The sequence below is a fragment of the Lithobates pipiens genome, unplaced genomic scaffold, assembly GCF_037356315.1.
Source record: "Lithobates pipiens isolate NorthernLeopardFrog02 unplaced genomic scaffold, aLitPip1_a1.2 Scaffold_22, whole genome shotgun sequence".
In the NCBI taxonomy this organism is placed as follows: Eukaryota; Metazoa; Chordata; class Amphibia; order Anura; family Ranidae; genus Lithobates; species Lithobates pipiens.
The window spans coordinates 98,932,513-98,959,997 of record NW_027507784.1 but is presented as its reverse complement, the minus strand read 5'-3'; the positions used below and the strand labels follow the sequence as shown (position 1 = coordinate 98,959,997).

General features: G+C 41.8%; 1 protein-coding gene across 3 annotated transcripts in view; it reads right to left on the bottom strand.

Annotated features, from left to right (window-relative positions):
* The window catches only part of GAD1 (glutamate decarboxylase 1), a 184,682-nt gene that overhangs the window by 81,145 nt on the left and 76,052 nt on the right, over nt 1-27,485 (bottom strand). For all 3 annotated transcript variants that reach the window (XM_077447979.1, XM_077447980.1, XM_077447978.1), the window contains one exon: nt 1,066-1,224. In XM_077447979.1, coding sequence (XP_077304105.1) covers nt 1,066-1,224 — 159 coding nt within the window. The remainder of the gene's footprint in view (nt 1-1,065; nt 1,225-27,485) is intronic.

Genomic DNA, 27,485 nt, shown 5'->3' with positions numbered 1-27,485 from the left:
TTAAGAAGCTCAGGTCTCATTTTGAAGACAGTAGGAGCTTTTGCATGATTTCTAAATAATATACTTCTACTAAGTATAGGAACACACACCGAGGGGATATGTATTGGAATAAAGAGCATGATATATCTCTGATGTTTTAAGCCTTTTTAAATCAGTTGCTAATCCTTCCTTTACTTTCATTTAGACTTTCCATACCCAGTCCTTCTTTTTTGACTTCTTTTTATTTTTTATTGAAAAATAAGGATTGAAGATGGGTTAAAAGTTGATTGATTATAATCCTGCATTTTTATTCTGCTTTCCAGTATTATTAAAACAAGAACTTATTGTATTTTTAATTAGGCAAACTAAAATCCTGTATTTTGCTAAATATGTTGCTGATATTAGAAAGAAATAGATTATAAATGGTTCAAAAAATGGAGTTAAATTATAATAAATCTAAGGAAACTGAAGGATATTTGTGTAATTGTAAATCACTTATTCTTCAATGTATGATAACATGCCAAGATGTAGAAAAAAACATTTTCTCCTACATTTGTCTAATATTCTCCATTATATAATGAATACTGTAACTTTATTCCCTTTTGCAGTTTTAAATTAGACCCTTTGCAAGGACTGTGCATACTGGTTGCTTTTTGTGACTAGGTTAGTCACGCATGCAATTATTAATGTGTATTGTAATAAATAAATGCTATAATAATATAAGCCTAACTGAAGTTATATTAATAGTATGAATTGTAGTTGACCTCTATGCTGTAATAGTAATAAGAATAACAATAATAATAATGTGCTCCAGTTATTTTTTCGATTAAAAATTTACAACACACTCATTGCCAAAGCTATTAAAATATGTCTATAAAAGGAGTTATTGTAAATGAGACTACTTGTAATTGTGCAACGGTCAAGCAAATGAAATAGCAACATTTTTTTGAATATCACAGTGGGTCAGGGTTCAGTAGAATAATTTTGGTTAATTTAAAGTTACACAATTGTAGTAATTGTTAAGTATCCTTGTAATTGTGAATTCTGCACAGGCCATAGTGATATCTATTTGATAAAAGGTCTTACCTCTGGCAAATAAGTTGGAGAAGTCTGTCTCGGTGCGCCGCAACCTTGATTCCGTCTCAATGTTCTCACAGACAAGAAGGTTCTTGGAGGACTGTCTCTCCTTGAAGGAACTTACAATTCTGCTCTTGTCCTCCAAACTGTTGTTCCTCTGCAGGAAACCTACATTGTTACAAACAGAACAAGTCAGAGGCAGGCTCTTATCGTCCCTCAGCATGGTGACAGCTGAAGAGATTTCTGGCTTTAGGACAATAGATCAACTGGAAGGCTATCCTGCAAAGTGCTGAACAGGCCTGTTGTATGGACCTTTTATAGGGGGTTATCTGATAATAGGAGGCTGAACACAAAGTGACGTCATCAGACAGTAAAAAAAAAAGAAAAGAAAAACAGATTCCACCCATGCAAAAGTTGATCATACAGATTCCACTTCACTACTCAACCACTAGGAAGCAGTTCAGGATGAGTCAATGCTCTTACAGCCTGCAGGCAAATTTTACGGACTGAGCAGACAGGTAGAGAGGGTAGTGATGGATGAAATAATAAGTGGACTACTTTCACTCAGACACTTGTTGCTCCTTCCCAAGAGAAGGATAATAAAATCCTTATCTCCCCATAACTGCATCAGTATGAAGCACTCATTTGTTACCTAACCTTACATTTCAGAAGGGTAAATTAATGCTGTGGCATAGCTGATTAGTGGAATTGGAACTCTCGCAGAGGCTGTGAATCATATTTTTTTCCCAGTCGATAGTGGTGTTAACAGACAGCAGTAGAGCCAGGGTAAATGACATGTAATTAATTGCAATGCCATGTATCATTTGGCAGACAGAAGCTAATGCCATCATGTCTTTGTAGTTTTACGATTCTGAGCAACCATTGTCATCAAAAAAATTAGCCTTGACATAGATGGCCAGATGCATTATCAAGAGCAATGTGAGATGAGACAAATACTGTTCTCAAATGCATTAGTTGCCTTGCCAATTGATGCTAGTGGCACAAATACTGTGAATGTTTTCTTCCATTTTCTTTATAAATAGTGGATTGGCTAAAGCCAGTTCATACCTCCAAGGAATTTGAACATCTCATTTGCAAACAATGATATTAAGTATTTCAAGTAGTCCAAAGCATTCATTATTACACCCTAATGAAGTAATACCAATACCGATTCTCACAAGATTATCACAAGTGACATTCAAATATTGCTACCAGATGTGAGACGAATTTTAACCTCCTTATAACTACGCTGTGTCACTGTGGGGTTGATCCTCTAAAACCGGAGAGTGCAAAATCGGGTGTAACTGTGAATGGTAGCCATTCAGCTTCTAATTTCAGCTTGTTCAATTAAGCTTTGACAAAAAAAAAACTGTAAGCTGATTGGTTTCTATACAGAGCTGCACCAGATTTTGGACTCCAGTTATAGTAAATCAACCCCAATCAGATTGTGCCAACATTTTCAGATTTACTGAGAAATATGTGGCACAAGGGCTTGCCTGTTTGGATATAAATTGAATGGAAAGTTGGATGGGTCCTTGTACTTCATAGTTGTTGGTAAATCTAAAAGTGATTGTACATACTGTAGTTTGTACATTTAGATTGAAACATATGTAGACAGCTTTAGAGCTTTTACAAAGCCAGAGCTAAATGAGTTCTCTTTAAAAGACTAAATTATAATATCCATATGCTCTGATGTATTTGCTGTGCAACCTTCATTTTCTCAGTTATATTATGCAGGAAATTAAAATGATAGCAAACAAAGAGGTCACGTGAGTTAGAGAGAGATTGAAAAGCAGCAAAAATATTTGTACTATTTTACAGTAAATTGTCTACATTCTTTTACTGTTGTGATGTGTATGTGACTTGTCTCACCACAATGCTATATACAGTGCCTTGCAAAAGTATTTACCCCCTTAGCATTTTTTGTGTTTTGTTGCCTCACAACCTGGAATTAACATGTATTGTTTGAGGAATTGCATCATTTACATTCATTTAATTTACAGAACATGCCCACAACTAGGGATGATCTTCGTGTTCGAGTCGAACATACGTTCGACTCTAACATCGGCTGTTTGCCTGTTCGGCGAATTCCGAACGTTATGGGCCGTTCGCGCCAAATTCGTGTGGCGCTCACGGCCCACAATGCACTGCGATGGCGCAGTGCATTGCTGGCTCATGATTGGCCAAGCATGCACTGTGACCCCACATGCTTGGCCAATCACAGCGCCGGCAGCGAGGAGAGCCATGATTGGCCACAGGCAGGATGCCTGTGGCCAATCATAGCTCAGGCTGTGTAGTACACGCCCCACACTATATAAGGCCGCCAGCGCGGTGGCCTTGTGTAGTGTGTTGGCGTCTGTAGCAGTTAGTGGGTGTTCTGTGTACCTTCAATACAGTATACACCGATCGTTATCGGACGATTTTTCATTCTTGCTCTTCTGTAGTGGTTGTTGTCTGCGTGCCCTGACCGCAGTATACACCGCTATATTCACCTATATAGCTAACTATGTTGCTCGTTTTAAATAGAGCTTTCAGTCAGTGTTAGGAGATTATGCGTGCTGTCTGCGTGCTCTGAACGCAGTATACACCGCTATATCCACCTATATAGCTAACTATGTTGCTCGTTTTAAATAGAGCTTTCAGTCAGTGTTAGGAGATTATGTGTACTGTCTGTGTGCTGTGAACGCAGTATACACCGCTATATCCACCTATATAGCTAACTATCTTGCTCGTTTTAAATAGAGCTTTCAGTCAGTGTTAGGAGATTATGCGTGCTGTCTGCGTGCTCTGAACGCAGTATACACCTCTATATCCACCTATATAGCTAACTATCTTGCTCGTTTTAAATAGAGCTTTCAGTCAGTTGTAGGAGATCGAGTTACACTTTAACCACTTGCCGCCCGCCCTATAGGCAATTTACGGCTGCAAAGTGGTTTCATAATCCTGACCGGACGTCATATGACGTGATCAGGATTATGAGCCGCTGCGCGCCCCCCGGGGGGGCGCGCACCGCGGCGATCGTTGTTGCGGGGTGTCAGTCTGACACCCGGCAACTACGATCTCGGTAAAGAGTCTCCGACGGAGACTCTTTACCACGCGATCAGCCGTGTCCAATCATGGCTGATCACAGTGTAAATGGGAAGAGCAGGTGATCGGCTTTCCCTCACTCGCGTCTGTCAGATGCGAGTAGAGGAGAGCCGATCGGCTGCTCCTCTGACAGGGGGGGTCTGTGCTGAGCGATTATCAGCACAGCCCCCCCGAGGATGCACACACTGGATCACCAGGGACGCCACCAGACCACCAGGGAAAAGGTAATCCTCCCTAGACCACCAGGGATGCCAGTCAGCATAATGGATGCCAATCAGTGCCCATAATGGATGCCAATCAGTGCCCACAATGGGCATCACTGATTGGCATGCATTATTGTTTGGCACTGATTGGCATCCATTACTATAGTATAACACCAATGCCGCCTATGAGTGCCCACCTGTGCCGCCTATGAGTGCCCACCTGTGCCGCCTATGAGTGCCCACCTGTGCTGCCTATCAGTGCCCACCCATGCCCATCTGTGCCGCCTATACATGCCCATCTGTGCCGCCAATCCATGCCCATCTGTGCCGCCCATCTGTGCCGCCCATCCATGCCAATCCGTGCCAGCTATCAGTGCCAATTTGTGCCACCTATCAGTGTCCGTCCGTGTCGCCCATCCGTGTCACCCATCCGTGTCGCCCATCCGTGTCGCCCATCAGTGCCGCCTATCAGTGCCACATATCAGTGTCCATCAATGCCACCTCATCAGTGCCACTTCATTGGTGCCACATTGGTGCCCATCAGTGCCGCCCTATCAGTGCCCATCAGTGTAGCCCCATCAGTGCCCATCAGTGAAGGAGAAAACGTACTTATTTACAAAGTTTTGAAACTGAAACAAAAAAAAACATTTTTTTTTTCAAAATTTTCGGTATTTTTTTATTTGTAGCGCAAAAAATAAAAACCGTAGAGGTGATCAAATACCACCAACTGAAAGCTCTATTTGTGGGAAAAAAATGATAAAAATTTCATTTGGGTACAGTGCAGCATGACCGCGCAATTGCCATTCAAAGTGCGACAGCGCTAAAAGCTCAAAATTGGTCTGGGCAGGAAGGTGTTTAAGTGCCTGGTATTGAAGTGGTTAAAAATGTACCAGTTGAAAATTACAAACAGATTCAACGTAACACAACAAATCTACACAGTCCCTGTCTTGTTTGCACCGCCTGTATACTGCTGTTCTGAGTATATAGGGCCTGGGGGCCACACGCATTTCCTTTTTTTAATATGGGTATGGGGTTCCCCTTAATATGCGTACAAGACCCAAAGGGGCTGGTAATGGGCAGGGAGGGCTACCCATGCCATTTTTCTCAATGATTTTCAACCATATTGCAGGAACCAGATATAACATTAAAACCGCAAGCAGTTTTAAATGACGTTATTTCCGTTAAATGTCATTTTGTGCAGGGACTGTTCTAAACACGGGAAACACGTGGCACTTCACAGGCATACCACAGACACCCCCCAGGCACCATATTTAAAGGAATATTTCACTTTTTTTTTTTCACTTTAATCGTCATTAAAATCAGTGCTCCCGCCAAAACGGACATTTTTAAAACTTTTTTTTGCATTGACCTATGTCCCCTGGGGCAGGAGCCAGGTCCTCAAACCATTTTTAGGACAGTATCTTGCATATAAGCCGTTAAAATTAGCACTTTTAATTTCGAACGTTCGAGTCCCATAGACTTCAATGGGGTTCTAACGTTCGTACGAATTTGAGGTCTGTTCGAAAGTTCTGGTGCGAACCGAACCGGGGGGAGTTCGGCTCATCCCTACCCACAACTTTGAAGATTTTTTTTTATTATTTGCAAAGCAAACAACAAATAGGACAAAATAACAGAATACGTCAATGTGCATAACTATTCACCCCCTAAAGTCAATATTTTGTAGAGCCACCTTTTGCGGCTATCACAGCTCCAAGTCGCTTTGGATAAGTCTCTATGAGCTTGCCACATCTTACCACTGGGATTTTTGCCCGTTCCTCCTTGCAAATCTGCTCTAGCTCCTTCACGTTGGATGGTTTGCGCTCATGAACACCATTCTTTAAGTCTGACCACATATTTTCTATTGGATTGAGGTCTGGGCTTTGACTAGGCCATTCCAACACATTTACATGTTTCCCCTTGAACCACTCAAGTTTTGCTTTAGCAGTTTGTTTGGGGTCATTGTCCTGCTGGAAGGTGAACCTCCATCCTAGCCTCAAATCACACACAGAGTGGTACAGGTTTTGCTCAAGAATATCCCTGTATTTAGCACCATCCATCTTTCCCTCAACTCTGACCAGTTTTTCCAATCCCGACTGCTGAAAAACATGGGATGGTGTTCTTTGGGTGATGTGATGTGTTGGGTTTGCGCCAGACATAGTGTTTTCTTTGATGGCCAAAAATTTCAATTTTAGTCTCATCAGACCAAAGAAACCTTCCTCCATACATTTTGGGAGTCTCCCACATGCCTTTTCGGAAACTCAAAACGTGCCATTTTGTTTTTTGCTGAAAGTAATGGCTTTCTTTTGGCCATAAAGCCCAACTCTATGGAGCGTACGGCTTATTGTCGTCCTATGTACAAATACACCAGTCTCTGCTGTGGAACTCTGCAGCTCCTCCAGGGTTACCTTAGGTATCTGTGCTGCCTCTCTGATTAATGCCCTCCTTGCCCGGTCTGTGAGTTTTGGTGTGCGGCCATCTCTTGGCAGGTTTGCTGTTGTGCCATGTTCTTTCCATTTGGTTATAATAGATTTGATGGTGCTGCTAGGGCTCATCAAATATTTGGATATTTTTTTATAACCTAACCCTAACTTGTACTTTTCAACAACATTGTCCCTTACTTATATGGAGAGCTCCTTGGTCTTCATGGCAGTGTTTGGTTAGTGGTGCCTCTTGCTTAGGTGTTGCAGCCTCTGGGGTCTTTCAAAAAGGTGAGTATATGTAATGACAGATCATGTGGCACTTAGATTGCACACAGGTGGGCATCATTTCACTAATTATGTGACTTCTGAAGGTAATTGGTTGCACCAGAGCTTTCTATGGGCTTCATAACAAAGGGGGTGAATGCATACGCACATGTCAATTATCAGTTTTTTATTTCTGAAAAATTGTTTTATATATATATATATATATATATATATTTCTAATTTTACTTCACCAACTTAGATTATTGTGTCCTGATCAATCACATATAATTCAGATTTAAAAAACATTGAACTAAAGGCTGTAATGTAACAAAATAGGTAAAAAGCCAAGGGGGTGAATACTTTTGCAACGCACTGTAGTTAATATGAGTCCTTTCTTTAAAGAGATAATTGCTGTATCGCCTTCAGTTATTATCCTGTTGATAGTGTAGTAATGGCTTCTGGGCAAGTATGAACTGGTGTTAACTGATTTAATGTTTCAGAAAAATTCTGCTTTGTGAACTATTTAAAGTAAAACTCAATCTTGACTAAAACACCTGTATAGTTTCTCATGGCCAGTGCTGTTTAGAGGTATAAACACAACCCATTAACAGGTTTATCTAGAATCTGAAACTGAAAGTACTGTTAATATAAAGATCAAGTGCACTTAAAAGTCACACCTAGATTCATTCTCTGTCTGTTCCCATCCAATTTAAGATCACTGTTCCAATAGGTGCCGTGCTGCATCTGCACCCTCCACATCACTAGACTATGGCAAATAACACCATTACTGGAATGAAACCAACCACTGATTTATGGGAGTTGAGCTTTTCCTTTGGCGCTTCTTAAAGGAATCTTGTTATGAAAGAAATTTGGAAGCCACCATTACGGACATCTTTTTTAAACATACTACGTGCCTGGATGTCTTGGGTCTTAAAACTTTTTTAACCAAGGACTTTTGGGAAGAAGTAGTCCACATGTATTGTTTATTTTAATTCCATTACCTTGAGATGTAAAATTGTTTGATAGAAATAGCCAACAAATTCCAGCTGTACAATTCTCTAATTCTCTAATTCTCATGTCTGAAAGATCTTTTTTTACCAAAAACCTTCTACCTAAAGGACAAATTCACCTTCATTTCTTTAAGAAGGCTGTGCTGTACCATTCAGGGCAATACCTGGATTAGGGCTGAAGGTAAATATGCTACTGGGTGGGTTATGCTCAGTGGGGTGGGCAAAATGTATTTAAGGACAACTTCAGCAACTTCCTTTAACATAGTCTATTTCTTCCTTTATCTAATGTCTATGGGTAGATGTAAAGTTTAATAACTATAATATGCTGAAGGAGGAGGACCCATACACAGATCCAAACTTTTTAGAATCCATCCATTAGTGCATAGCTGCCTTAGGAACTCCACAAAGTGGTAAGTATCCAGACTAAAATGGCAATTAGCAAAGTATAGTGGTTTTATACTTATTTCACTTATTTATTCATCATCATTATTGTCATTACTATGTAAAAAATGACATTAAAGCTGAACTCCCAGGAATTAGACAAAATTAACTCTTGCAGTGTCCCCCGTTCCCGAACTGCAGGGGTTTAATGCTTGTTTAGACTAGGAGTGCAGTAATAAGGTATATTACCTACCCTATACTGTGGCAGACTCCAATGCTTTTCACTTCTACCCAAAGTTCCAGTCTGTGGGTGAGTTGTGGGCAGTCCCTCAGCATCATTACATATTATGCAGGGCTGTTAATCCTGTATTGTACTTGGAGGAGGTAAGCACATGACCCTGGCTGGGAGCCCCCAAACAGGTTGCATAAAAAAACCTGACAGCTCCTGACAGCTCCAGTCTGAGACACTGCACTAACCATGCAAGGTTAGTCCAGCGATCTCCCCCGCTGAGCTGTTGTGTTCTAACAGGGGGACAGCCCCCGCCAGAACACTCCAATCAGTGCTCTCTGCCATTGGCTGAGAGCGCTGATCGGGAGTCGGTCACCTGCTGGTTTTCCAGAATGCATGCATGACAGAAGCTGGCTAAACGGCTGTCTTCGGTTGGACAGACTGACATACACACGGGCAGAATGTTGGCTGGTTTATTTTGAACCGACAAATGTCTCCCGACATTCTGTGTACGGGGCATTAGAGAGGTAACATCACTGAACCGGACAAATAGAGTGAAGAAATCTGCTGCAGTCAGAAATAAGGTGTAGAATAAATTATATTTATTTGGCGTATTAACCAAGGTTTGTAATTATGCGGTTTGAGTTCCCTTTTAGCTTTAACTTTGTAAAGCTCGCTCAGCTCAGCATAAGACAAATCTTGAAATAGTTAGGTTGTGTGAATGTCATTTTTGCTTATGACTAAAGGTCAGAAGGTCAGTGGTTTCACAGATAAGAATACACTTAGAGAATGTGTCATATAATGGAATAATATACTTGAAAAGTAGAATCATAGATTATCCATAATATAGTTATTTGATATAGTTATTTAATTAGTTAGCTAGTTTGAATTTGTGTGAAATATGTATATATTCAATTATAGTATTATACATTTGTAAGTTTTAGTACAGTATCTGTAACTTAAAGAATATAGCCTTTACAAGAATTTGACCATGTAGAAAGGTCATACACCTTGAGTTTTTTATAGGAAACTGTTGTGTGTTGCTGTCAATCTAAGAAGTTTAAGCGAGCGTGTCAGCTATTATATTAGGGAATATTTAGAATTACCATGTATATGACCATTTCATCTTTAGACTAAGCTATATATGGTCCCATTGTATTTTGCTGACTAGCAGTCTGGAAATGGTATAAAGAACAGTGTTACACTAGGTTAAGACACATTACATTGGTCCTCCAGCCACACAGGAGGACTTCACATCTTTTACACTCACAAAGGAAGAGACTCTACACTGCACACTACTGAAGACATCTTGTTTACTTTAGGCCTAAATACAGCCTACTTCACAAACAGCTGCTATTGCAGACACCTCTCTGACTACAGAGAAACACGAAGCTGAACTGAATCTTCTCTAAATACTTTCTTTTTAAGCTTTACATCTTTTTGTTTTATTATGTCTAAGCTGTATGAAGTTTTATAACTTTGTATGTATTTTCAAGTTGATGCCAAGTGTGTCTGAATAAATTCACACTTCGATTTAAGATAGCCTGGCTAATTGAACTATTGAACAAAACGCCTACTAAGACATTTGTTGACATAACACGTGTCTGGAAAGAAGAGAACAGATTCTCTTACTTTTTTACATTGGCTATAGCCAGCCAGAATTTTTTTTTCTCCCTGTTCCTCAACAAAGGGGTGAGGCTCAACACATTTTTTGTTTCGGTCTCGGGAAGAAAAACCTACAAAGAACCTAGAAAGAGGCGTTTGTGTTCCATCTGACGAGGACGAAAGGTCCAAGAACCAAGCCGGCTAAAGACGAGAAATTCTTCTAAACTACGATATGGCATCTGATAATCAAACATGGAGGAACAGCAAGCTCCAAGAAGTAATTAAGAAAACATCGGAAAATCGGAAAGAAAGAAAATACATAAGAGGGAGAAAATTCATCATGTCAGGACTCCTTTTTCCGTTAATGACATTTTTATTCATCAAAACTTATTTGACTTTTTCCAGTCCAGCAGAAGAATACAAGACTGAGACTCTGCATAAAAGAGACTTGCAGCTATCCAGAAATAAGAGACATTTTCCTAAAGACGGTGATTTTGATACAAGCAATGACATATATGGATATGCTTGTATAGGATACGGGGTTACTTGTTGTATGAATTTTTATTTTTTTCATAGCAACACTATTGAAATATACGCCAAAATAGAATCCAAGACGAAGTTTATAAAAATGCAAGGATCATATGTACATAATAATAAGACTGGTACATATGAGTGTAATTTAGCAAATATGGGATTCTGGGTTATAGTTTTAAAAGGAAATGAATCTACAACTTGGACTGGAGATGTAACTAAAGGCAAGGTACATTCTTCATCTGTGGGAGGATCCAAAACTGATATTTGGTTTCTAACACAATATTATTTACAGTTTATAGATCCTGAACATTTACAAATTTCAGGAGATGAAAAAGGAGATGTAACTAGAGTATGGGATTTTCAAATAGAAAGAGGTTTAGATCTAGTCAAAGTAAAGGTTATGATTACAGTTGTGGATTTGATTATTCCAGACATGAAAGTATCTCCGAGAATTCTTAATGTTACAGAAGGAAAGGATAATTTAACTTTGATGTGTACTACGCAAATTGATTTACCTCAGAATTCACTATTAACTTGGAAGAAAAATGGTGAGTTGTTGGGTAGTCTTTTTCATAGTTCAGCTAATATAATTCATAAGGGTAATTTTGGTTATTTGGATTGGATAAATAATAGCTTGATTTATCATCACGCTAGTCCAAATTTAAATGATACAGGCAGATATGAGTGTTGCCTATCATTGGAAAATTATCCTATGAAATGTGATGTTGCAAATGTTATAGTTTTATCTCCTGAAAAAACGAAGTGTATCAACAGGAAATTTATTTCCTCCAGTCCTTTTCAAATCAATCATTTCCAATCCAGACATCTCTTAACAGAAGGACATTTTGTGATTATACTTTGGAAATTTAACATTTCTGAATGGAAAATTTCATCAAGGTATCCTCAATGTCAAGAATATTTAGTTAATATGGAATTGGGTATCGATAAATGGTTTGGAACAAATAGTAAAAATAATAACAGGAATAAACGAGGTATTGTTGAAGGGATTCTTGGAGGAGTTGGAACGATTGGTAGCATTACCAATAGTATGGATATTAATACATTAAAGTCAGATCTAGAAACAACAGGTTTAATGGGTAGTAAAAGTATTAAGGTTCAGAGAAATTGAAACCAAATATTAGAAAATATGATAATGAAAACAGCAACGGTTATAGGCCCATCTATAGTCCATTTACAAAATATTACTTTAAATTTAATGAACAGTGAGCAACATTCCCATATAGCCAGGACATGTCTAGAGATACAGACAGAGTATTCTACCAATTTTAAAATAACAGCTGAAGCATTCCAAAGTGGAATAACTTCTCTAGGTATTTTACAAAGTTTACCTAATGAATATGTATTTGCAAAAAATCATACAGATTTATGGGTAAATAAATGGATAGGATGTAATCAGCAAGAATGTTTTAGTACCTCAATGATTCCTATAGCAGGAAGAGAACAAGTATTGGTTCCAATTACAGTATTAGGATTAACAGTAAGTGATACTCAATTGTTATATTATCAATTACAGTTTACAGATTTTGCTTTGGATAATAATTATTCAGAATCAGAGCAACTTGATCTATCCTCATGTTTACATTTTCCATCAAAAATTATCTGTTTGCCTAAGCAGGACAAAATAATTTTTCATTCTTGTTTCCATAATCATTCATTATGTACAGCAAGAATAGAAAAAGTAAAAACTTCCTTTGACTTAGTAACTTCAGTAGGAAAAAGGAAGGTTTGTTTTCAAGTTATGACTAGCATTGAAACAGTTAAGGCTTTTTTCCCATCCTGCACACAAACAGAAATCCTCAGTCGAGGTGTGTATTGTATAGAAGGAGACCTTACAGGAATTAGTATTAATGCAGTTAGAGTAAATTTAACAAATATGCTTATGACAAATGTGGATGCTCTTCCTATACAATATAATATATCTCAAGTAGATGAATTCCCATGGAAGGAATGGGCAGACATCATACAAAAGGATAAGGGTTTATTAATTGCTTTATCTGAAAAACTTCAAAAAGCAGAGATAATATTTAAGCATGAACAGGGAAATCTACAAGTGATAGAGCATGAATGGTCTAAAATGACAGTTAATTCATGGTGGTCAAATTTAAAAAAAAACTGTATCAGTTTGGGGAAATACCTCAGTTACAACTGCAGCTGGAAATATATTATTGCATCAAATAGTTATTATATTTATCATCATGGTATTATGTATTTTGTTTCAAATCTGTATTATGGTTAGAATGAAACGATTTTATAAATTGATTAAGGAAGAATCGAAAAAAGGTGAAAAAATGATGACAAGTATTTTTTGTCGGAAAATTACTTCTGGCTTATCTGATCCAGTGATTAGCTGTGGAACATCTGGAGCAACTGATTCAAAATGTGTATGAAAGGGCCATAAATGAAGTGTGTGTGATTTAGGTAATATAATAAATTATATTCAGGGGGAATTGTAGAATAAATTATATTTATTTGGCGTATTAACCAAGGTTTGTAATTATGCGGTTTGAGTTCCCTTTTAGCTTTAACTTTGTAAAGCTCGCTCAGCTCAGCATAAGACAAATCTTGAAATAGTTAGGTTGTGTGAATGTCATTTTGGTACCAGTTGTTCTTCATGTCTAAAGGCTTATGACTAAAGGTCAGAAGGTCAGTGGTTTCACAGATAAGAATACACTTAGAGAATGTGTCATATAATGGAATAATATACTTGAAAAGTAGAATCATAGATTATCCATAATATAGTTATTTGATATAGTTATTTAATTAGTTAGCTAGTTTGAATTTGTGTGAAATATGTATATATTCAATTATAGTATTATACATTTGTAAGTTTTAGTACAGTATCTGTAACTTAAAGAATATAGCCTTTACAAGAATTTGACCATGTAGAAAGGTCATACACCTTGAGTTTTTTTATAGGAAACTGTTGTGTGTTGCTGTCAATCTAAGAAGTTTAAGCGAGCGTGTCAGCTATTATATTAGGGAATATTTAGAATTACCATGTATATGACCATTTCATCTTTAGACTAAGCTATATATGGTCCCATTGTATTTTGCTGACTAGCAGTCTGGAAATGGTATAAAGAACAGTGTTACACTAGGTTAAGACACATTACATTGGTCCTCCAGCCACACAGGAGGACTTCACATCTTTTACACTCACAAAGGAAGAGACTCTACACTGCACACTACTGAAGACATCTTGTTTACTTTAGGCCTAAATACAGCCTACTTCACAAACAGCTGCTATTGCAGACACCTCTCTGACTACAGAGAAACACGAAGCTGAACTGAATCTTCTCTAAATACTTTCTTTTTAAGCTTTACATCTTTTTGTTTTATTATGTCTAAGCTGTATGAAGTTTTATAACTTTGTATGTATTTTCAAGTTGATGCCAAGTGTGTCTGAATAACTTCACACTTCGATTTAAGATAGCCTGGCTAATTGAACTATTGAACAAAACGCCTACTAAGACATTTGTTGACATAACACGTGTCTGAAAAGAAGAGAACAGATTCTCTTACTTTTTTACATAAGGTAAGTATCACACCTTTTCTTTGCACCCCTGGACTAAGTGAGCATATATCCTTTAAAGCGGTGGTCATCAACCCTGTCCTCAGGGCCCACTCTAACAGGCCAGGTTTGCAAGATCACTTAAATACATCACAGGTGATATAATTTGCTACTCAGTGATTGCAGTATTCTAGTCGGCATCTGCCCAAGGTAATACATAAAATCTGGCCTGTTAGTGGGCCCTGAGGACAGGGTTGATGACCACTGCTTTAAAGCATGGGGGGGGGGGCACTTCAAGTGTTTTTGTTGTGTTGTTTTTTCTGATTCTCAGAGCTCAGTTGTAAAAAGTTTTCCTTTGTTCAGGTGAATTTTATTTATTGTATATTAATATTATATAGCATCCTATCTAGTCAGCGGGTGGAACTCTAGTCTCCCATTCACATCTGAAACTTTGTATTCCTCTTGGCTATACTAAAAAAGGTATGCTGTTAAATTGAACTCAATGAATCATCACAGCAATGACTTGAATACACAAAGCATGCTTCAAAGTAAGCAGAGGACGTGTTGCTGGCTCTTTTGCTAACACATAGTCCTCTCGGAATTCTCCTTTGTATCCTAAGGCTTCACGTACACTACAGCTCCTAAAGTTGAGTTTAGGAGCTTTTGGTGTTTTTTTCCTAAACTCAACTCCATAAAAGTCTATGTGTCTATGTACACATAGGCTTTGAGCAGAGTTTAGGAGCTGCTGTGGTTAGGGGAGCTTCAATCTTCCTCAACCTTCCTCTCCTGAACGCAAAAAAATTATGTTCCAGATAGGAACGATTTGACCGCCGGATGCAAAACGTGGTAAAATTGTGGCACAATTTTGCCACAATTTTGCCACGTTTTGCGTTTTCCAGCAGCCAGCAGTCAAAGTAGGCTTCATGTGTTCATGAAGCCTAAACCCAAAGAAGAAATCCTAGCCAGGCTGGGGCTACTGTAGCCATTAAGCACAGTGTGTGTTCACATGGAAATATGACCCTGGCAAGCCCACAAGGTCCCAGATGTATATTTTGTTCCACCTTACAAACAAACAATCCTGCTCAGATTGTAAAGTGAATGGACTGCACCTATTACATAGGAACCTTGACAATTAAAATTACAGCAGTGCATCAAGTATACAAATGCCACAAATGTGAATGAGCAGGTGTCCTTTGTGGAGCAACATACTACTACTAAGAATTACCAAGGACATCTCAGGAATCTTCCCTCCAAGCCGGTAGCACATAGAAAAAGGAAAACATGAACTTCAGGTGAGACTATTCCTTTTTGGCAAAATGGTTAAAAAAAAGCTCTTAATGGAGGGGATAGACACCCATAGATGCCAGATTTAAATGGTCTTCTAGGCCAAAAGGAGTCCATTCCCAGAGAGAGATATGACATATTAGGTGTTGGTAGTGCAAACGACTGAGACATGTGGCAGACAATTTTGCCATGTTACATGAGTCTATGAACTATGTGACTTGGGGAGTCATATGTCACTATTTGCCAGGCCTGTTCTTGCAGGACATAGAGTAGCTGTGACTGAAAGGCTGATATGGCCTATAACAATAGGACATCTGATGGAGGCAATATTGGATTCTGGCAGACTTGTTAAACTGGCCTTTGCCAGTCTAGTATTTTTGTCAGGCCTGGTATTTACAAATGAATGCACCCCAACCACATTTTTGTAGTCCACTGGTATCCTTGATTATATCAGTGGTTCCTTTTGAGAGGGTTGCTATGGATCTGGTCAGACCACTGCCAAAGTCCACTGGGGGACACTAGCACAAATTGATATCCCTTGATTATGCCATCCAAATCCAAGTCCATCTCTGATGAAAGAGCTGTTCTACAAGTTTTCCCATACCAACATTCCTAAAGAAATTTTGGCAGACCAAGGACCCCCTTTTACGTAAAAAGGTAACCAAAGATCTGTGCTTAGTGAGAGAGTGTGGTGAGAGAGGGGGAGTGAGAGGGGTTAAGAGAGAGAGGGGGAGGTGAGAAACATCTGTCCCTGTCGGCAGCCCCTCCTGTGCCCCATGTCCCAGTCTGTAAAGGCACTGGGGGGGGCAAAGAGCAGGGAGTGTGCTGGGAGGTGGGGGCTAGAGAGTGCTGGGGGCCAGAGAGTACTGCAGGGTGGGGGCCAGAGAGTGCTGGGGGGTGTGGGCTGGAGGGTGCTGGGGGCCAGAGAGTGCTGGGGGTGGGGGCGGAGAGTGCTGGGGGTGGGGGCTGGAGAGTGCTGGGGGCCAGAGAGTACTGAGAGGTGGGGGCCAGAGAGTGCTGGGGGGTGGGGTTGGAGGGTGCTGGGGGCCAGAGAGTGCTGGGGGTGGGTGGCGGAGAGTGCTGGGAGGTGGGGGCTGGAGAGTGCTGGGGGTGGGGGCTGGAAAGTGCTGGGGGTGGGGGCTGGAGAGTGCTGGGGTGGGTGCCCTAGAGTGCTGGGGGTGGGGGTCGGAGAGTGTTGGGGGCCAGAGAGCGCTGGGGGGTGGGGGTCGGAGAGTGCTGGGGGCCGTAGAGTGCTGGGGGCCAGAGACGGTGGGGGTGGAGAGTGCCGGGGGCCAGAGAGTCCTAAGGGTGGGGAGTGAAGAGTGCTGGGGGCCAGAGAATGCTGGGGGTGGGGGGTGGAGAGTGCTGGGGGGCAGAGAGTGCTAAGGGTGGGGGTGGAGAGTGCTGGGGGCAAGAGAATGCTAAGGGTGGGGAGGTGGAGAGTGCTGGGGGTGAGGGTGGAGAGTGCTGGGGGCCAGAGAGTGCTAAGGGTGGGGGGGTGGAGAGTGCTGGGGGCCATAGAGTGCTGGGGGGTGGGGGAAGAAGAAGAGAAGGCGGCGACAGCAGCGACAGAAGACCGGGCCACTGCTAGTAAAAGAGCTGGAAGAAGAAAGCGGAGGCCCGGCAAGAAGAACCGAAGATGGGGACAAGACCCCCAAAGTTGGAAGAAGAGGCGGCGGCGACAGAAGACCGGGCTACTGCTAGTAAAAGAGCTGGACGAAGAAAGTGGAGGCACGGCAAGAAGAACCGAAGAGGGGGACAAGACCCCGAAGTCGGAATAAGAGGCGACGGCGACAGAAGACCGGGCCACTGCTAGTAAAAGAGCTAGGAGAAGAAAGCGGAGGCCCGGCAAGAAGAACCAAAGAGGGGGACAAGACCCCCGAAGTCAGAAGAAGACCCCTGGGCAGCGGCTACGAAGAAGAAGAAAGTCGGGCTTCTCCGCTAGTAAAAGAGCTAGCAAAAGATAGCTGAGGAGTCCGGCGAGAAAACCCCCAAGACGGAAGAAGACCTCCGGAGCTGTGCAATAAATTATTTTAAAAACATGTGTTGTGTTTTTTTTCTTGACACTTTTCTTCACCAGGTGAATGGGTAGGGGTACATTGTACCCCATACTCATTCACATAGGGTGGGGGGCCGGTATCTGGGGGCCCCTTATTAAAGGAGGCTCCCGGATTCCGATAAGCCGCAGACCCCGACAACCAATGGCCAGGATTGTTAGGAAGAGGCCCTTGACCTCATCAACAAGGGGACAAGGTGCTTTGGGGTGGGGGCCGCAGGGCCCCCCCTTCCCCAAAGCACACCCACCATGTTGAGGGCACGTGGCCTGGTATGGCTCAGGAGGGGGGGCACTCGCTCATCCCCACCCCCTTTCCTGACCGGCTGGGCTGCGCGCTCGGATAAGGGTCTGATATAGACCTTGGGGGTGACCCCCACGCCGTTTTTTCGCTGTAGGGCTTCCCCTTTAAGTCCATACCAGGTGACGGGGCCGGCGAGGGGTCAATCTCGCTGCCTTCGGCGGCGAGATTGACTTCCTTCACTAGTCCCGTCTACCTGGAGCCGCGTTCAAAATCAACAGACTTTCCTCTGTGTGTGGGCAAGTCCGTTAATTTCAAAAGTCCGTCCATAGTCCGGCGGTTTGTCCGCCGCACCTAGTCCGCCGGAAAAGTCCGGTCGTGTGTGGGCAGGTCCGCTCGTTTTGAAGTGCGTCAGACCTCCGCTTCAAAGTCCGGAGGTTTGTCCGCCAGACTAAGTCCACCAGATAGTCCAATCGTGTGTACGCGGCATTAGTGTCAAAGTCAGTAATAAAGAACTTTCTTACTTTAAATAAATCCAGAGAATAGCCATTCACAGCTGGATGTTCACTCTAGTTGGATAGTCCCTCTCTCACAAGGCCTAGCAGCCAACAGGGTGTTTGAGTCAAGAACAAGTCCCTGTCACGAACTTTGTTGTAGAACATGAACAAGGAAACTAGAAAACTTGTAGAACACTTGCGTGGCACCAGTATCTTGCAGCCGGTCCAGGAATACCACGCGAGATTGGATTCACTTAGGTCCTTCAGCTTTACCAGGCTCTTCCTAAGAAACCAGCCCTTGCGTGGCCTTCTTCTGAAGAGTCCTCCCCTGGATAACTACGAAGTTGCTGGGCCTCTCCACAACTTGAGATGGCACCAGACCACTTCTGAATCCCTTCCTTAGTTTGCCCGCCTCGGGCTAGCCAGCCTCGAGATGTAAAGTCAGGTGGATCCACACCCCAGGCCTAATCCTCCTAGGGGCTGGTCAGGAGGACCAGGACCATGGAGTCAGAACATACTTCTGGATCAGAACCCCGAACCACGTGACATCCGCATCTTAAGTACCCTCTCCCAGAAAGCACAGCAAGAGTGACACTCCCACTGGGCTGGCTCCCAGAGAAAGTAACCTTAAAGCACCCAACCAGACTGTGTTTCCATACCTGCCAGAAGAGACAGCAGAAGATAGGGGGTATGGCCAGGACGAACACCCTATAGTCCAGTCAGACTGATGCTGAGGTCAAAATTTAGAATAATTATACCCAAACCAAACTGCAGTTCAGGTGTAATGCTAAATTTTAAAAACATAGCGCATGCTCTTCAGGAACCTGCGCTACATGTATAAAACAGCTACGGTATAAAAATAATAAACAATCATATTTAAATGAGATCATAGACTTGATGGGTAACAAAAAATGCTGTCAGATACACCCATCTTCACTTTTACATGAAATGTATTAAAATGTATTCAAGTATGGCATATTTCCTAGACTGTTACTCTTTTAAAACTAACTTTGACTGGCACTCTTTCCTATGAATTTTTCCATGTTTTTCCTTACAGTGCTCTGGTCCTGTTTTTTTTAATCCTCAGTCGGGCCACTATCTGCATATAGTTTGCATGCCTTCCCTGTAGCACCAAATTGCCCATAGTTTAGGACTGTGATGGGGACATACGTTTAAGCTTTTTTTGTGAGCAGAGGCTGATAATTGTTTATGTTGACCAAGGTAGATGTCTGTAAATTCTAAGAACATGAGCGTGATTTACTAAAACTGGAGAGTGTGAAAACGAATACAGCAATGCATAGAAACCAATCAGCTTCCAGGATTTCTTGTCTAAGCTTAATTGAACAAGCTGAAGTTAGATGCTAATTGGCTACGAGCTGCACCCTCCCGTTTTGGTAAATCAACCCCTATGTCTTTTCACAGATTTTTTTTTTCATATTGACATGACAGAACAAATAATATAGCAAGGGCATGTCTTGTGTGTCAAAATTTAGGAGAGAAAACCTGTCTCTCTTCCTTGTCTAGGCAAGTTTGAAAGGAATCCAGGAGCTTCATGGTTGTGTGAGCAAGGGCATTAACTTATAGCCAATTATTGCTCTTCAGACCCATGCACTGCAGTGGCATCCAGTTGCCAGGCAACTGAGTTTTTTTTTCTCATTGAGTATTAAAGCTGCACACAGGGTAATTTGCATTAGCAAATTTAGCTCAACTGCACATTAAAACCATAACTTAATTCACCAGGCATTGTGCCAGCAAATAATTACAGGCATAGCTTGGTTTCCATGGAAATCAATCTACAGTGTCGGATGATGCCTTTTCACAGCGTTTATATGTTCATGCATACAGATGTTTATGTGTTGTCACCCAGGTGTTGAGTTTTCACATGAAAATTTAGCAGTGTTGTCAACCCCCGGCAACATTTTTTTTACTGACAAAACGTGTAAAATTTACTGGCGGAGCACATTCTTTTACTGACAACCTGAAAAAAATGACAGAACTCCTATTAAAAATGAAGACAACTGATATTTAAACAGTATAAACACAATTGGGGTTATTTACGAAAGGAAAGTCCACTTTGCACTACAAGTGCAAAGTACACTTGAAATTGCACTGGAAGTGCACTTGGAAGTACAGTCGCTGTAAATCTGAGGGGTACGGTCGCTGTAGTGGATTTGCCTTTAGTAAATAACCCCCAATATGAAAACACTGACCATACCCTTAACAAGTAATTTGCCTGTTTTACACTTAAAGCGGTTGTATAGTGTAGCGCCGGGCCCTTAAGAGCATGCACTATGTGTTTTTTTCTATTTAAGATTCCTAAATCCACAGTTGGGTTTTAGGGTCAATTATACCAAATTATGGTTTCAGTACCAGTCTAGCTGGATTGCACTGTGTTCTGCTTGGCCACAGGTGTCGCTGTCACTACTGACAAGTGTGAGAACGCAGTTTAGCTAGGCGTATTGGGTGCCATTCTTTCTCGGAAAAAGCCCAATGGGAGTGTCGTCCTGCTGTGTATTCTGGGAGAGTAGAGGTCGACCGATATGGGTTTTTCTCTGGCCGATGCCGATATTTAGAAATCATGGCGGCCGATAGCCGATATATGATGCCGATTTTTTTGGGCCGATATGTTAGGCCGATTTTATTTTATTTATTTATTTTTTTTCCTTTTTTTATTTATTATTATTTTTTTTTAATCCCCCTTGATCTAACACACCTTTCCCACTGGGGCGTTTTTCAGGCGCGTTTGGGCTAAAAATAGCGCCTGTAAAGTGCCTGCAAAATGGCTCCCCTGCAGTCTGTGTGAAAGACAGAGTGCTTTCACACTGAGGCGGTGCGCTGGCAGGATCTTAAAAAAAAAGGTCCTGCAAGCAGCACGTTTGGAGTGGTGTATACCGCTCCTCCACCACTCCTGCCCATTGATATGAATGGGCACCTCTGCCGAAGCGCATGCAATGCGATTTGGCAGCAGTGCTTCATGGGCGCATTTAACCTCTTCCTTGGCCGCTAGCTGGGTTATATGTGCCCCACTAGCAGCCAAACAGCACCGCTAAAATGATGGTAAAGAGCCGCTAAAACTTGCGTTTTACCATCAACGCCTGCCCGCTCCAGTGTGAAAGCAGTCTTCATAGGTGATACAGAAAATTTCTTACATTTAAACATTTATTAAACAAAACAAACCTCCAATCAGTTTACTTGTATGTATGATTTAGATTTTAAAAAAAAAACCTATATATTAAAAAAAAACAGGTAGTCAAAACTTTTGGACGAAAAAAAAAAAATGGGCTAACTTTACTGTTTTTATTTTATTTTTATTTTTTAAATAGTGTATTTTTTTCCCCAAAAAATGCATTTGAAAGACCTCTGTGCAAATGCCGTGTGACATAAAATATTGCAACAACCGCTATTTTATTCCCTAGGATCTCTGCTAAAAAAATATATATAATTTTTGGGGGGTCTAAGTGATTTTCTGGCAGAAAATACAGGATTTTTAGTTGTAAGCAACAAGTGTCAGAAAAGATTTAGTCTTTAAATGGTTAAACTGAGAACTTCTACACACAGAGATGACTTCATTCATTCAAGTGTAAACATTGTATCTTTCTGTTCTTTTCTTGGCAGCCTGCCCAGAGAGGAGGAAAGACGTTTCTATGACGACTCAGGCAACTTACACTGACTTCTATTACAGAAGTCATTTCAAAGTCCCGCTGTAGTTCTAAATCGGCTTTTTATCAGCCCAATCGGCCGATGCCGATTATTTAAAAAATGGCAAATATCGGCCGATATATCGGTCGACCTCTATGGGATAGGGTACTTAAGGTACTGACATCACGTGTTTCTGGGTTCCGGTCCAGAAGATCTTTCTGTGTGTTTGGTCCTGGTCCTCCTGACCAGCCTCCATGGCCCTCATGGCCTGGGGTGCGGATCCATCCAATTCAGAGTCTCGGGGCTGGTTAGCCCGAGGCAAAGTAACTGGAAGAAGGATTCAAAGGTGGTGCGGTGCCGTCTGATCTGTGGAGAGGCCCAGCAACTGGAGAAGCAACCAGGGGAGGACTCTTCGGGAGAGGGCCACGCTGAAGGCTGGCTTCTCAGAAAGAGCCTGGAGGCTCAGTTGAAAGACACCAAGTGAGTCTACCCTCATACGGTATCGCCGGACCGGTTTGCGAGATACTGGTACTGTATGATAGTTCTCTAAATTTGCCTACATCCTTCAGTTAAATCCAATTCTGTGGCAAAGACTTTATTCACAAGTGTTCTATATCCAAGTCTGTGGCAGAGACTTTGTTCAAGTGTTCTACATGCAAATCTGTAGCAGAGACTTTGCTTTACTTAAACACTCGGCTGCTAAGCCTAGTGAGAGGAGGTCAATCTGGTAGCTGTGAGAATCCAGTTGTGAGCGGTAATTCTCTGGATTACTATAGTGAGAGACTTACTATTTTTGCAGTTCCAAGAGTACCTGAACTTCCTACCCAACCCTCTATCCTTTATTGAGAGACTGTTCTGTCTACTTGTTGTCAAATAAAGGAGTGACGATATCGCGGCTCCGGCCACTCACAGCGCCGGAGCCGCGATACCCAGAATACACGCCGAGGGAACATGTCAGCTCCCCTGGCGTGGATCGGGTGAGATGTCGGGGCCTCGTTCTAAGGTAAGTATTTAATAATGAGCTAGTATGCAGTTCATACTAGCTCATTATGCCTTTTACCTTACAGGTCTGGAAAAAAAAATGTCAGCCGGTTTACTTCCACTTGAAAAAGCCAACACAGGATAACAAATTATCAGTCCCTGATATTTACAGACAGTTGTAAAAATGCATGATTTTTACAAACTGTCTGTGAATTTATTGAAGGTTGCCAACCCTGTAGTTTAGGAGCATTTTAAAGGAATTTATGAAAAAAGGGGCTAACAATGGGTCAAAAAAATTCCCTGTTAAACTATACAAAGAAAGAACCCCCCTGAATGGGTGGGATTTTGAATGACCACCAACACCAAAAAGCAATTGACAACATATACATGCTTTATTAATAGTTAAAACGGAAATACAAAACACCGCCAAAAAGACACATGAACTAATAATGTCTCAGTGACATGTTTACAAATAGACAAATAGATAAATCAGTAAGACAAGCCAATGAATGAATAATTAAAATACTCTTTTTAAAGGAATTTTGCCCTAATCGAAGTGGAAATAGGAAGTTTGCAAAAAGCAGAAGACATGCACGGAGCAGAGGAGGAACGGAATTGGTGTGGTGCATACATGACAGGGTGAGAAGGGGGCTTAAAGCGGGATTCCACCCTAAAGTGGAACCTCCGCTGATCGGATCCCTTCCCCCCTCCAGTGTCACAATTGACACCTTTCAGGGGGGAGGGGGGTGGAGATACCTGTCAAAGACAGGTATTTTCACCCACTTCCGGGCATAGACTCCCGTGGGAGTCTACGCCATTTCCTGCCCTGCCGCGCTGTCTGCTGGGACACACACGGGTCCCAGTGACAGCGCGGAGATTTCCTATTGCGCGGCGCGGCTTGCGCATGCACAGTAGGGAACCGGGAAGTGAAGCCGATTCACTTCACTTCCTGATTCCCTCACCTAGAATGGTGGCGGCAGCAGCCGAGGGCCGAGCGATCGATCGGCCTCGGCTGCCGGCATCGCTGGAACCCGGGTCAGGTGAGTGTCCATTTATTAAAAGTCAGCAGCTGTAGTATTTATAGCTGCTGGCTTTTAATATTTTTTTTTTTGGTGGAATCCCTCTTTAACATATTTAAAGTAACATGTTAGTACTGGCAATTACCTTATTGGCTTAGAGGAGGGTGGGGCGGGGTGGGGCCAGTAGTCAGTTTTTTGGTAAGGTTCCGGGACACTTGCTGTGAGGATAATTGTCAGAAGAGCATCCCTCCCACCCACCCTTCTTAAGTATTAGGCTGAACGGTGTATTGTTTTATGCATTTGTTTGGCAGTTGGGGGCCTTGACAGAAGTCTATTCATGGTTATTGGAAAAACGGTGGGGAACCATCTGAGGTATGGAGTCCTTGAGTGGGTACGCTACAACGTATATCAGTGTTAAGCCCGGTGGGTGTCTGAGGTCAGCTGGTTTAGGCTCTGAGCCGATATTTGCATTTGGGATAAGTCAGTTATGGTTAGGTTATGTTTATAAGAAAGTGTATGTTTAATAAATAGGCCGTGTTTGGCCATTTTAACTCCATTTATGTCTTGCGTGGTCATTAATGTTAATTAATGGGGGGGGGGGGGGGTAGGTATTACAGAGGTGGTATAGTAGCATGTGAGCTCTTACCTACCCTAGTCATGATTTATGCCTTCTGAAATGACAGACAGTTAGTGATTCAGCTATGTGTAGGTTTATAAATGACAGCTCAACCAATAATCTCTGTGATGTCACGGCTATCTAGGCCAGAGTAATGGAGATGAAAGGAGACATGAGGGAGATTGTGAGAAAAGAGCCTTGTTCTACTTGCCTTTGGGTCCTATAGCAGCGGTATTGGCTGCAGTTCTCCCACTCATCCTTAGTTTGAATAAGTGTCTATAAGGAACACAATTACCTTGGTCTGACATGCACTTAGGGGTCTATTTATACAAAATTTGTTGGACGAATGTGACAAGCATTCACCTATTTTTGAGAAATTCTGATTGTATTTTTATTAATTCAGAGATTTCCTTATGTTCGTCAACTCCATCTAGTGGCCATAATGTGGTGTTCCTGAAATACCGCATTCAGAAAAAATACTGCATTATGGTCACAACATGGACCTGATAATTATAGAAAAGCACTGTATTTAGTAAAATACGATCAAAATTCATTAATGTTGGGTAAATGCTTGTCAAATTAGTTCACCAATTTTTTTCATGAACAGACCCCTTAGGCCCCTTACACACATACAGACTGTTTGTCCATTTTTCACCCATCGATTGACGGATCAAAAACAGACAACAATGCATTCCTATGGAAAATCTGATGTAAATGGATGATCATCCATTTACATCCGTTTCATTGCCTCACATGAACATCCGTTTTTTTGAACGAATCAAAAGCCTATTTTTCATCCGTTAAAAGAACGGATCAGACAAAAAACTTACTGTGCCCCAAGCCCACCCTTTTTTGAAGCCAATTAGAGCCTCTGGCTCTAATCAGGTGCTTCAAAAAACAAAAGCAAAAAAACATTGGAATCCATGTGTCCAGCCCCCTACATGTAGATTAGGGGCCGGGGGCATGGATTAGGGGGGCAGCACCCCTGTGCCCCTAATATATGGGCCAACACTGCCCAGAAAAGTGTTTCATGTCTGAAGTGGTATTTGGGTCAGCCACATAGTAGTATTTGGACAGGTTCAGGAGGCCAAGTTCCCCTGAGTATTTGCTATGGATGAAGGTCTCCCTATTAAAATGGGGTATAGCCACTTCAATACAGGGTACTTTCACCCTCTTCCTGCCCAGGCCAGGCTTGTGGCTTGTTCTGAAGGATGTCATATGACATCCAGTCAGAGCAATGAAACCCCCGCCTGGTCATCATTCTGCTATAGGCCAGGGGGAAGTGGCTAGTATTATACCAGACAAAGTGGGGTTGATTTACTAAAATTGGAGAGTGCAAAATCTGATGCAGCTGTGCATGGTAGCCAATCGTCTTCCAACTTCAACTTGTTTAATTAAGCTTTGACAAAAAATAAAAAAAATAAAACTGGAAGCTAATTGGTTTCCTTACAGAGCTGCAGCAGATTTTACACTCTCCAGTTTTAGCAAATCAACCTCACTGTGTGAAGACCATCATTGATAGTACTTGAAAATAGTACTATATAGTGGTTTGGGCAAATAGGTCGTATTGACGGCTGCTACTCTCCATAACCTCTTTTCATGTTTTAGTGAAAAGTCTGGCTTAAAAAGTTAATTACACCGCCAGTTTAGTTCACAGATCGCAGTTCAAATTGTGAGCTCGCACAGAAATTGGATCGCATAGGTGAGAAAACCCATGCGATCCGATTTTAGTGAGGGGAGAAACAAGTCCCAGCACTATTTTCTGTGTGAATCCAATGCGAGTTCAGCCATACAATTGCATGGCTGAACTCGCATTACTCACATGTGATTGCATGTGATCGGCACCTGCGGTGCGGGTGCGAATCACACGCGATCTCTGAGATTGTGCTAGTGTGAACCCAGGCTTAACCATATCCAGATTAATCCCTGACCCTCCTAGCTGTCTCTGCCATTCAAACGCTAACACCTTTATTGCCACTGAAGTTCTGGCACTGAATAGTTGAATGCCAGGAAGTGGGGCTAAGCACTAGATGTTTACAGGACTTAATGCGTTTGTTACCCCAGCATTTCATATTCCTGATATGTGCCTGTACTTGTATGAGAAAGTATATTGTTCTCTTTGTATTGCTTACTTTATGTGAATTTCCTGGTGTTTCTGCTAGTTCCCTTGCTCTCCTATTAAAAACTGACCACACTAAGCAGGAGAGCACAGCGTGGTCAGTTCTTTAGCTGTGCTGGGAACTCAGTGTGCTCTCCTCCAATGATCAGACTTGTCCTGACATGCCCCCACCGCACAGCCATTCACTGGGAAGCTCAGTCAGCCACCATAGTTCTCAAGGCCATAGTCTGTAATTCTTTTAGTGTCTACAACCACTTTTGGATCAACCAAATTGACCAACAATGTCTGTCTAATCCAATCACAAGGGTTACTATGAATGTGTGGGACACAGTCAAATACTCAGCGGACCTCCAAATCTCCTTATAAATCCCTTATGACTATTACTCAAAACACAATGTTCTCTCTGAGATTTTGCAACCATTTGGCATTTAAGGAATGGATAACTAGGAGACTGACTCAAGTATGGCTTCTGATCAGCACAGATGGGGTAAACTCATCCAGATCCTACAGTGTGAGAAAGAGCTTCCTAACAGTGAGTTGATTTTTTACCTACAAATATTTTCTACAATTAAACGTTCCGTTTTTGGATGGCCCTCTTGTCCTTACTGCTTTTTAGCAACGCTGCCTATCTGACCCTCGAGCACCTGGTATGATCACTCTAACATACTCCTTACTATCAGCTTCCTCCTCCCATCAGCCCCCCATATATTCTCAG